Source organism: Narcine bancroftii, chromosome 3 (genome assembly GCF_036971445.1).
Source record: "Narcine bancroftii isolate sNarBan1 chromosome 3, sNarBan1.hap1, whole genome shotgun sequence".
NCBI lineage: Eukaryota > Metazoa > Chordata > Chondrichthyes > Torpediniformes > Narcinidae > Narcine > Narcine bancroftii.
In genome coordinates this window covers 242,974,720-242,987,428 of record NC_091471.1, presented here as the reverse complement: position 1 = coordinate 242,987,428, position 12,709 = coordinate 242,974,720, and the positions used below count along the sequence as shown (strand labels likewise).

At 47.1% G+C, this 12,709-nt stretch overlaps 1 protein-coding gene across 1 annotated transcript in view; it reads left to right on the top strand.

The window, feature by feature from the left end:
* Positions 1–12,709, top strand: part of LOC138756804 (microtubule-associated serine/threonine-protein kinase 1-like) — an 80,162-nt gene that overhangs the window by 48,818 nt on the left and 18,635 nt on the right. The window contains exons 16-19 of the mRNA XM_069923193.1: positions 754–919; positions 1,505–1,606; positions 7,985–8,107; positions 8,879–8,988. Of these exons, the coding sequence (XP_069779294.1) occupies positions 754–919; positions 1,505–1,606; positions 7,985–8,107; positions 8,879–8,988 (501 nt within the window). The remainder of the gene's footprint in view (positions 1–753; positions 920–1,504; positions 1,607–7,984; positions 8,108–8,878; positions 8,989–12,709) is intronic.

Here is a 12,709-nt window from a genome sequence, read left to right as displayed (position 1 = left end):
ACCGTGGTATCGTCGGAAAATTTGTAGATGGTGTTATTGTCGTACCGAGCCACACAGTCATGTTCCAAAGCTTAAGCAGGTTTGGATTTTATTCCCTGGAGTGTAGCAGAATACATTAGGGTATCCAAGCTAGCTTTTCCCACTGGGAAGTGAGGCAAGAACTGGAGGGCATGGGTTAAGGGTGAAAGGTGAGGTGTTTTAGGGAGAACATGATGACTCAAAGGGAGTTGAGAGTGTGATGCTGAAGTCCTAAAACCCAGACTGTTTGGGGAACAGGTCAGTCCAGATTGTCCGATTTTCCGGATTCTTGGCCGGTACGTCGAGGGCGCTTATGCAATGCATGCATTCTGCTTGGTACCTCTCGATTGTACAACTTTCCCACCACTCCCTGTCTCAGGAATCACGTGCCCTCCCTCTTTCTCTGGCCTCTCTTTCCTTGGGCAAAGAGCCCAAGCCTGCACACCGTACTCACTGTGTAACTGCAATGAGGCTCTTTTCCCATTGTACTCTGTGCCTCTTGCACTGTGTAACATGCCATTTGCCTTTATTTGATTGGGTGGTTACATTGTCTGTGTTGGGGGTACAGGGGTGCAGGAGTGGACCAAAACCCGGCTCATTAAAGATTGTCTGAACAGTGTAGAGCGGCATGTGAGTTTAGAGGACGAATTCTGGGGGGTGACACTAAAGGATGGGGTGGTCACGGAATCTAGAGCAGTTTTCTTTGGACCTACTAACATCATCTGTACATTTCAGGTGTGTGGAACCCCTGAGTACATTGCCCCCGAGGTCATCCTTCGGCAGGGCTACGGGAAGCCAGTCGACTGGTGGGCGATGGGTATTATCCTGTATGAATTCTTGGTGGGGTGTGTTCCCTTCTTTGGTGACACCCCCGAGGAACTGTTTGGCCAAGTCATTAGCGGTGAGTTTGCAACCCAGACAAGCGTGATGTTTGAGTGTCTGCAACAGTGAAAGCTCTGGGACACTGGACTGTGATCCCAGCTTCTCCATTTTAATGCCCTTCATTTCCATGTTCGTGCGCTGCATATGGACAGGGATTATTGTATTGATGCCTCATTGACTGACAAATCCCAATTTTAAATAATTTAGGCATATAGCATGGTAACAGACTCTTCCAGCCCATGAGCCTGTGTCGCCCAAATACCCCAATTAACCTACAAAAATTTTTCTTTTGGAAGGTGGGAGGAAGCCTGAGCACCTGGCACAAACCCATGCAGGTCACGGGGGGGGTAACAGGCAGCACCGGATTCGATCCCGGGTCACTGGCACTGCAATAGCCTTGCGCTAACCACTACACTAACCATGCCGCCCATAAAATTTCCTTATGTGCAACACTGTGTAAATCAGGAATGCTTCATGGGACAGGAAATGGAGTGAGGTTTGGCCAAAAGAGTCAACAAAGTTTTAATGGAATAACAACTGACAGTGAGGGACAGAGCCGATCCAATCGCAGCTTCTCCTGTTGAACTCTTTGTTTTGTTTCCAGATGACATTGTGTGGCCTGACGGGGACGAGGCTCTCCCTGCTGACGCGCAGCACCTGATCTCCAGTCTCCTACAACCAAACCCACTGGACCGGCTGGGAACAGGTAGGCTCGCTCCACCACTAAATCACAATGTTGGAGAAATTCAGCAGGTCAAACAGCGAACCTTATGTAACAGAGATAAAGATACACAACTATCCTTTCGAGCTTGAGCCCTTCATCAAGGTATGGACACAGACGTCCCAAAAAAAATGATGGAAGGGTGGGAAGGGGCAGGGGGAGGAGCAGTCCCACAGGCAGGAGGTCGTAGGTGGTTAAGGAAGGGAAGGCACAACAGCAAACAAGGGGAGGGGGTTGGCTGTGTGAATGGAGAGGGAAGGGGGTGGAGAGCTGGAGGACAGAGGGATGGGGGAGAACGGGGAGTGGACAAGCAGGAACTGGAGAAGTTGAAGTTAAGGCTGACTGGTTGAAGAGGGCCCAGATGGAAAATTAGGTGTTGCTTCTCCAATTTCCAGAAAGTCTTGGTTTGATAGAGCATGAGACCATGGGTGGACATATCCATGGTCTCGTGCTCATGTTGTAAGATGGTTACAATATATATGCTTGCTCTATGATGTTGCCGCCCAACACTGGATTTCATGACTTGTTCATGACAATAAATCCTGATTCTGATTCTGTCAGCGCAGGAGTGGGGCACAGAATTGAAATGCCACATCTGCCAACATGGGGCTCAATACAAAATGAATGAAAGAATGTCCAGTGATGGAAATGTATGGATACGACATGAAAGGTGGAAAGAAACTTTGAACAGTTATCAGTTTGTAAATAATTTATCGTGAACAAAGCCTGTTATTGGGGAATAAAAGAGTTATCCCACTCAATCCCACTATCCAGAACTTTGTCAATCAGAAGATTAGGCAGTGGTTCTTGCAATTTTTTTAGTTCAGATTTCCACTTTTTTTTACTTACAGTAAAACCCCTGTTCTCCGGAATTCAATCAACCGGCAAAAAAAAATTGCAGAAAGTAAAGGTCGGTGCATCTCACCATTAGTTCGCCAATCGTGCAACACACAATCTCAAGCAACCAGAAAATTCACATGCGGCATCTGCCAATCTCCATAGATGCCGGATCCCTCTGCTCGTATTTTGTTCCAGATGGGTAAATCCATTGCTTCGATTCGCTGTGTTGCAAGGCTGTTTCTTGTTGCTGCACATTTTCATTTCATAAAACACGCTTGGGCCCAAACATGACGCACTTGGCAATTGCCAGCTGATCACATTAAATAATGTTCATCCACTGCCAAGTTTCACGGATAGGAATCAGCAGAATTTTAAAATCTAATCACTCTTGTTGCAGTGCAGACTATGTTAAGTGGGTCTGTTCAGACTGAATCACTGGGATGATCTTAAATAAGCTGGAACAAACTGAGGTGCCAATTGGTAATTATTATGATAAGATCATTTAAGATGGAAATATTATCCTGACGAGCAATTCAGAGTTTTAATAAAATAAGTGGCCCATTTATCTGGCAATGGCTGTTTATTTCATTCAGAGAGCTACAGGCTGTGAAATGGTTGATAGTGACAGAACTGTATCTGTGGAGATGAGCCAAGTCATAAAGTCGCAGGGCCTTTGGCCTATCATGCCCATGCTAACCTTCCAAGTATCCATCTATATTAATAACACTTGGTCTGCAATCTTCCATACCTTGGTGATTTAACTGATGTTCTGGATCAGGGGTGGGCAGGCTTTTAATTTTTAAATTAAGACCTACAGCAAGGTAACAGGTCATTTCGGCCCCTCACCACGTACCGGGGGTGTAGGTTAACTGGGCAGCACAGACTCGTGGGCTGTTACCGTGCTGTATGGCTAAGTTAAAATTTAAAAGGTTGCCCACCCCTGGGCTAGATACATTGTAGCAGGTCCTTCAGCCGATGCTGTTGTGCTGACCTATATAAATCTACTCAACAATCTAAACCTTCCCTACCTCACATTCATAATCCTCAATTTTTCTTGCAGCTTGTCTAAGAGTCTTTTAAATGTCCCTATAGTACCAGCCTAACGAACCCAGCTCAGCGCGGACATTGGCGACTTCAGGGGTTTCTACGAGGCTCTAAAGGCTGTGTACGGCCCCTCACCCCAAGTCCAAAGCCCGCTGCGCAGCTCAGACGGCAAAGTCCTCCTCAGCGACAAGATCTCCATCCTCAACCGATGGTCAGAACACTTCCAATCTCTTTTCAGTGCCAACCGCTCAGTCCAAGATTCCGCCCTGCTCCAGCTCCCTCAACAGCCCCTAAGGCTAGAGCTGGATGAGGTTCCCACCCTGGATGAGACATATAAGGCAATCGAACAACTGAAAAGTGGCAAAGCAGCAGGTATGGATGGAATCCCCCCAGAAGTCTGGAAGGCTGGCGGCAAAACTCTGCATGCCAAACTGCATGAGTTTTTCAAGCTTTGTTGGGACCAAGGTAAACTGCCTCAGGATCTTCGTGATGCCACCATCATCACCCTGTACAAAAACAAAGGCGAGAAATCAGACTGCTCAAACTACAGGGGAATCACGTTGCTCTCCATTGCAGGCAAAATCTTCGCTAGGATTCTACTAAATAGAATAATACCTAGTGTCGCCGAGAATATTCTCCCAGAATCGCAGTGCGGCTTTCGCGCAAACAGAGGAACTACTGACATGGTCTTTGCCCTCAGACAGCTCCAAGAAAAATGCAGAGAACAAAACAAAGGACTCTACATCACCTTTGTTGACCTCACCAAAGCCTTCGACACCGTGAGCAGGAAAGGGCTTTGGCAAATACTAGAGCGCATCGGATGTCCCCCAAAGTTCCTCAACATGATTATCCAACTGCACGAAAACCAACAAGGTCGGGTCAGATACAGCAATGAGCTCTCTGAACCCTTCTCCATTAACAATGGCGTGAAGCAAGGCTGTGTTCTGGCACCAACCCTCTTTTCAATCTTCTTCAGCATGATGCTGAACCAAGCCATGAAAGACCACAACAATGAAGACGCTGTTTACATCCGGTACCGCACGGATGGCAGTCTCTTCAATCTGAGGCGCTTGCAAGCTCACACCAAGACACAAGAGAAACTTGTCCGTGAACTACTCTTTGCAGACGATGCCGCTTTAGTTGCCCATTCAGAGCCAGCTCTTCAGCGCTTGACGTCCTGCTTTGCGGAAACTGCCAAAATGTTTGGCCTGGAAGTCAGCCTGAAGAAAACTGAGGTCCTCCATCAGCCAGCTCCCCACCATGATTACCAGCCCTCCCACATCTCCATCGGGCACACAAAACTCAAAACGGTCAACCAGTTTACCTATCTCGGCTGCACCATTTCATCAGATGCAAGGATCGACAATGAGATAGACAACAGACTCGCCAAGGCAAATAGCGCCTTTGGAAGACTACACAAAAGAGTCTGGAAAAACAACCAACTGAAAAACCTCACAAAGATAAGCGTATACAGAGCCGTTGTCATACCCACACTCCTGTTCGGCTCCGAATCATGGGTCCTCTACCGGCACCACCTACGGCTCCTAGAACGCTTCCACCAGCGTTGTCTCCGCTCCATCCTCAACATCCATTGGAGCGCTTACATCCCTAACGTCTAAGTACTCGAGATGGCAGAGGTCGACAGCATCGAGTCCACGCTGCTGAAGATCCAGCTGCGCTGGATGGGTCACGTCTCCAGAATGGAGGACCATCGCCTTCCCAAGATCGTGTTATATGGCGAGCTCTCCACTGGCCACCGTGACAGAGGTGCACCAAAGAAAAGGTACAAGGACTGCCTAAAGAAATCTCTTGGTGCCTGCCACATTGACCACCGCCAGTGGGCTGATATCGCCTCAAACCGTGCATCTTGGCGCCTCACAGTTTGGCGGGCAGCAACCTCCTTTGAAGAAGACCACAGAGCCTACCTCACTGACAAAAGGCAAAGGAGGAAAAACCCAACACCCATCCCCAACCAACCAATTTTCCCCTGCAACCGCTGCAATCGTGTCTGCCTGTCCCGCATCGGACTTGTCAGCCACAAACGAGTCTGCAGCTGACGTGGACTTTTTACCCCCTCCATAAATCTTCGTCCGCGAAGCCAAGCCAAAGATAGTACCAGCCTCCACCACCATCCCCGCCAATGCATTCCAGGCACCCACCACTCAATGGGTAAAAAATCCTGAACTTCCCTCCCCTCCCTTTATACAGATGTCCTCTGGTGTTTGCTACTGTCACCTCGGGACAAAGGTGCTGGCTGTCCACCCGATCTACACCTCCCATAATCTTGTAGATCTCCATTAAGCCATCTCTTATCTTTATCCCAAAGAGAAAACCCCAAGTTCTACAAACCTTGTCTCACAAGAGGCATTCACCCAATCAGTATTGTAGTCCTTAATTATGTCATTCACTTTAATCAGGTGATTCCCTTAACTTACAAAATTTATATTTGAACCCTGTTCCTCATAGTGAAAACTGCTACACTAACCATGCTGCCATCATAATTAACCCCCCCCCCCCCACCACCCTAAGTTTACAGATAAATTCTTACTGCACCTAAAGGCTGATACCTTTATACCTGATCTCAGAAGCTAAGCAGGAGGGAGACCACCTAGGATAGTGGTTCTCAACCGTTTTCTTTCCACTCTAAGTAATTCCATCAGTGCTCTGTGATTAGTCGGGAATTGCTTAAGGTGGGATGTGGGTGGAAAGAAAAAGTTTGAAAACCACTGTTTTAATTGTACCTCATGGACTTGTTATGTGCACGGTTTCAGATCTCCAAAGGAAATGGCCCAATGGCAATTTTTCTCAAGCCAAATATTTCAGTAGCAATCAGGTCTAGAGCAGTGGTTCTCAACCTTCCCTTCCCACTCACATCCCACTTTAAGCAATCCCTTATTAATCACTGATGGCATAGGGATTACTTAAAGGGGTATGTGAGTGGAAAGAAAAAGGATGAGAACCACTGGCCTAGGAACACCAGATGCTGGGGTGGAGTGGGGGGTGGGGTGGGGTGCTGGACAAAGTGGCAACTCTCTGTCTGCCATATGGTAGACCAAAGTTAAAGAATTTACACGTATGTTACATTCTAAATATAATATTACATGACAATAATGGAACCTTAACCTTTATATAATAATATACTAATAAACATAAAGACTCTTACGAAGCAGGAATAAGGAGACCCTTTAAGAGAGTCACCCCAACAGCGAGTGACATCAACCAGCTCTTTATCCTGGACGACTCCATTTTATTCAAACAAGCAAAGCACGACCAAGGGTGAATATTTGCTCACGTCTTCACTAAAACTGCTGTTACTTCAGAGAACATTTACTTTTATCATTTAAAATTTTTTTATTTATTCTTATTTATTTTAATCATTGATTTATTTACTTTCCTCGATTTTTTTTTTCTTGCCGGTTGCCTGAATTTCGGATAACAGGGGTTTTACTGCACTCACAACCCAAGTCTACTACCTTTCTTCTGGATTTGCTCACAGTTTGTCCCTGAGATTAATTTTCAATGGCAGGAACAAGCGGGGCAAGCCCAGAGAGTTGGCAACACCACGGTAACCCCAGTATAACAGCAAGTGGAACCAACTAAAGAAAGCCGCCAGGCAGCCCTGGAAATACTGTGTCTAAGGAGAGAGAAGGGGCTGGGGTCCGAGGAGAAGGTGGTGGGTGGCAAGCAAATACTTGAAGAAAAGCACTGAAGAAAAATAAATTTTCTTTAAACATTTTTCAAAAATAGCAATTTTTCTCATTATAATAAGATATTTATTAAGTATTAAATATATTTTAAGTAAATGTATATTGGAGGAATAGACCATTACAGGCAACACAGTTGACATAGAAGTTAGCGCAACGCTGTTAGAGCGCCAGTGATCGGGCCCGGGGTTCAAATCCCGCACTGTCTGTAAGGAGTTCGTACCTTCTCCCCGTGTCTTTGTGGGTTTCCTCCGGGTGCTCCAGTTTCCTCCCACTGTTCAATAGCATACCAGGGGTCAAGTGGATGTAATTGGCGGCATGGGCTCATTGCTGAGCTGTATGTCTAGATTTTAAAATTACAGCACAGTACAGGCCATTCAGCCCACTCTGACCCCCTATAAGAATAGCATGCAGAAGTGCTTACTACATTTTAGCAATAGGATAAGGTAACTTACAAAAATCCCTCCAGTCCCAGCTCATACCGCACCTACATCCCTGCTCCCAGGTGTGGCAGTGTTGCACTGATGACTGGAGAGTGTAACTGGAAGATGCAACAGGACCGTTCCAATCCGTCTCAGCATCTCAGCATGCCTTCAGCAGTAATCAGTGTTAGCCAGCTCCTGAGTTGGAGTTCAGAAGCGTTGCTCCTCCTAGGAAAGGCACTTCTAAACCTAGTTGTGTGTACGATTACACACAACTAGGTTTCAGCGATCAGGAGCCCCGGGCGCATGTTGAATGATGGATTGTCCTAATAACTGCTATGGCCTCTCTCCAGGAGGTACTTACGAAGTGAAGCAGCACAACTTCTTCAAAGATCTGGACTGGAATAGCTTGCTGCGGCAGAAGGCAGAGTTCATCCCACACCTGGAGTCAGAGGAAGACACCAGTTACTTTGACAGCAAGTACCTTTTCTATATGGAGAGGGGAGGGAAGGAGGGGAGGCCGTTATGGAGCCACTTTTGATCCTTTCGACATGTTGAGATTGGTTAGTGCCGGCTGCTGCCCACTTGGTCCACTCGGAGAGATATGGAGCGCAGGGGTGGGGAGGGAAAGAAGGTCCATGTAAACCCACTCTCAGCAAACCCCCTCGTGTCCTCTCGGCACCTGGAGAGATGGGGGAGGGGACCATGACCGGATGAAATTGGGGGGAAATTGGACAGGGTGAGATGGGTGCGAGAATGATGGAATTTCACCCCGACTGTAAGCTGCTCTCTCCTTCCACCCCCCCCCCCCCATTTCTCTCCTCATTTCTTAGTCTTTTTTGCCCTTTCCATCTTAGATCCATTGCTTTCTCTCTCCCCACCTCTCCATTCCCTGCCTGCACTCTCCCACACCCCAGCTCTTCCCATCTTCTCCCTCTCTCCTTTTTATTTCCTCTGTATCTCTCTCCCTCACGCTCTCTCCTCCCCCTCTATTAATTTCTCTCTAACCTCTAACATCCCTCCTTCCTCTCTTTGTCTTTCCCTCTCCCGCTCTCTTGCCCCCCCTCTTTCTCTCTCTCCCCTTCCCCCCTTTCTCTCTTATTTCCTCTGTACCTCTCACTCTCTCCTCCCCCTCTATTCATTTCTCTCTAACCTCTACCACTCCTCCTTTCTCTGCTTTCCCTCTCTCGCCCCCCCCTCTAACCTCTCTCTTTCTCTCTCTCTCCCTCTCACTGCTATCTGCGCAGCCCGCTCTGATCGATACCACCACGTGAACTCCTACGACGAAGACGACACCAATGAAGACGATCCAGTAGAAATCCGCCAGTTTTCCTCCTGCTCCCCCCGATTTATTAAGGTATTTCACACAGATCAGATCCCCCTGCTCCCTTCACTGAACCCCCACCCCCCAGCAGGTGTGACCAGGATTGTGCAATGGGAGGGGAGAGGGGCTTCCATTCTTGTGACAGAGAAAAAAGCTATCATCCAATAATTTCCCTTTATAATCTATCCTCCCCGCATTCCCATAATCTCCATGAACCACATGCTCTGGAGCTGGGGTTCCCAACCTGGGGTACATGTACCCCCAGTGGTACATTTGCACTTTTCAGGGGATACATTGGGTCTGAGAGAATAGCCACTGCTGTACAATACATGGTGGTGTAATCTGCAGTCAGATTGCACAATGTCGTGTTTTTTTTATCCTTAATTTTTAGGGGTACACGGAACCTATAAAAATGCCCAAGGGGTACAAAGGAACAAAAAGGTTGGGAACCCCTGCTCTGGAGAGTAAGAGCCAAACACAAGTGGTTCAGGAAGGGACTTAGGTCAGCACAGACGAGCTGATTCTGAGCTCTATGACACCACCAGGGATAATTTACAGCAGGTAACAAAACCTCAGCAAAATCTCACTTGTATAAATGAAAGGGGGAGATTACGTGAACATGCACCTCTGATGTAAACGTTAGCAGAAAATCAGAATCCAGTTCATGAGCAGGTGACATGAAAGTTGTTGTGTTTTAGAGCAGCAGAATTAATTACTATAAATTACAATTCCGTAAACACAAGATTTTTTTTAAAAATTGATTAGTGTGGTTAGGGGGGGAGAGCGAGGTGGTGTCTGTGGTTCATTATCCATTCGGAAATCTGATGACGGAGGGGAAGTTGTTGTTTCTGTAATGTTGAGAGTGCGCCTTCAGGCTCCTGTACCTCCTTCCTGATGAAGGAGCCTTGACCTGGGTGGTAGGGGGTCTTTGATGATAGAAGCTGCTTTCTTGAGGCACCGCCTCTTTAAGATTCCCTTAATGGAGTGGGCAGATGCCCATGATGGCGCTGACGGTTTACAACCCTCTGTAGCCTGCTTCTGTCCTGTGCATTGGCACCTCCATTCCAGACAGTGATGTGGCCAGTCAAAATGCTCTGCACGGTCACCCTGTAGAAATTTGCAAGAGTTTTTGGTAACATACCAACTCTCCCCAAACTCCTAACAAAATATAGCCACTGGCGACCCTTCTTCCTGATGGCATCGACATGATGGCCACAGGACAGATCTTCAAAGATGTTGACACCCAGAAATTTGAAGTTCTTCACTGTCTCCACTTCTGACCGCCCCCCCCCCCTCAACGAGGACTCGTTCATGTTCCCCCTCCTGAAGTCCACAATCAATCTCTCAGTTTTGTTAACGCTGTTGTTGGTGTGACACCACTCAACCAGCTGATCTCCCTCCTGTATACTTCCTCATTGCCATCTGTGATTCAGTGAAAGGACGTGAGGGAAGGAGATAAAATGAGGAAGTCGGTCGCAATCACGTCAGCACAATTTGTGCACGTGCCCGCCTCTGGAACGTGAGGACAGGGAGTAGTTTGCCTGGGTTCATTCATGGGGTTTCTGTCATCGCTGGCATTCAGTGCCCATCCAACCCAGGGTTGAATTCGAGCGACTTGCTGGATTACTTGTGAAGGTTGTTACAAGTCAACCGTGTGACTGTGGGTCTAATGCAGTGGTTTTCAAACTTTTTCTTTCCACTCACCTACCACCTTAAGCATCCTTTACTAATCACAGTGGTTTTCAAAATGCCCCTCGAAACTCACATCCCACTTTAAGTAATCCCTATGCCATCAGAGCTCTGTGATTAGTAAGGGGTTGCTTAAGGTGGTAGGTGAATGGGAAGGAAAGATTGAGAATCACTGCTCTAGACCTGACTATTACAGAAATATTTTGCTTGAGAAAAATGGTCATTAGCCCATTTTCTTTGGAGTTTTGAAACCGTGCACGAGTCAATTAGGGATGATTAAATCAGTGGTTTTCAACCTTTTTCTTCCCACCCACCTACCACCTTAAGCAATCCCTACTAATCACAGAGCATCTATGGCATAGGGATTACTTAAAATGACATGTGAGTGGAAAAAGAAAAGTTTGAAAACCACGGCAGCAGAGCCGTGACAAGGTAAGACTGGCAGATATTCTTCAAACAGCCTTGGTGCATTATTTGGGTTCCAACAGACCGGTGGTTTCACAATTCCTTGATTGTAATGTAATAGTACATCACATGTAATACTGCACAAAAGTGCCTTCTGCCTGCCTTAAAGCAGACAAGGAGTTGACATTAGCGTTGCCCCACACCTGTTACAGAAACAGAGAAACGGTCCCCAGCTATTTCCTTTAAATTTATGCAAATTTTAAAAATATTATTTAACTTCCAAATTTCCATCTGCTAGGGTGCTTAGCCCAGGGCTTTGATGCAACCACTATGATTAACATCCAACACTGTACTCATTAAACAGTTGGCGCAACGCTGTAACAGCAGCGTTTTGGGTTCGAATGCAGTGCTGTCTATAAGGTGTTTGTATGTTCTCCTCGTGTCTGTGTGGGTTTGCTCTGAGTGCTCCGGTTTCCTCCCGTCCTTCAAAACATACAGGGAGGGTGGGAGGGTTGTAAGGTGTAATTGGGCTTATGAGCTAGAAAGGCCTGTTACTGTGCTGATGTCTACATTTACACAGCCACTCTGCTCAGCTGGAGTTTGATCGTGCACTGACATCTACAGGCCTCTGGATGTACTGCAGCTCCTGCCACATGCCCAGTGAAACCATCAGGGTGGGGCTGCAGCCCTCCGTAAACCTTTGCTGTCTATACCCCATCACCTGCCAAGTGCTATTCGCCAACCCTGCCCTCCAATCAACATCATCCTCCTATCCTGCATTGGGATTTGAAAGGTCCCCTTGTTATTCCGCTTTCAGATTCTTTCGTGGCCTCGATTCACCCCAAGCAAGAAAAGAGTGCTCTGCTGGAGGAACTGTGCAGCGTCCATGGGAGAAAAGAGTGGTCACTGTTTCGGATTTGATCCCTTCATTCTCCCGCTCAACCCCACTGAGTTCATCCAGCAGATTGTTTTTTTTTCCAGTATGAGATTATATTTAAATTTATTTACGACACAGTAAAAGCCAATTCTGGCCATTGAAATCTATGCCACCAAATTACCCTATGAATCCTGTATGCTTTTGGGAGACTGACAGTATTCGGAAGAAACCCACACGGGTCATGGGGAGAATGTGCAAACTTTACGGACAGTGTCTGATTCGAACCCACGTTGATGGCGCTGTAACAGCATCACGCTAACCCCCATCTACAGACTACCCTGTGATTCTTGTCTATACCCAGCATGGCTAAAGAACGCTGCACTCTCACCTCCTGAACCAGTTTCTATCATTCCACCACTGACCTCCAAGCGATTGGTATCTGAGACACCTTCCTGAACCACCTCTCCTTGATTTCCCTTCCTTTCCCCTCACCGTCTATCTCGATGGCCCTCGCTTCTGTTCATTTGCTCCTCTGTGTCAGACTACACCAGCTTTTTGTGCGCTCCAAGTGCCTCACATTTTTGCGGTCGCATCCCAGCCATGGGTCGGAAGGCCCACGAAGCAGTGTAACACAATTTCCCACAAATGCTCTGTTGCATTAGGAATGGAACGGTGCGGTTAGCGCGACGCTATTACAGCACCAGCGACTGGGATTTGAATCCAGCACTTTCTGCAAGGAGTCTGTGCATTCTCCATGTGTCTGCATGGGTGTTCTAATTTCCT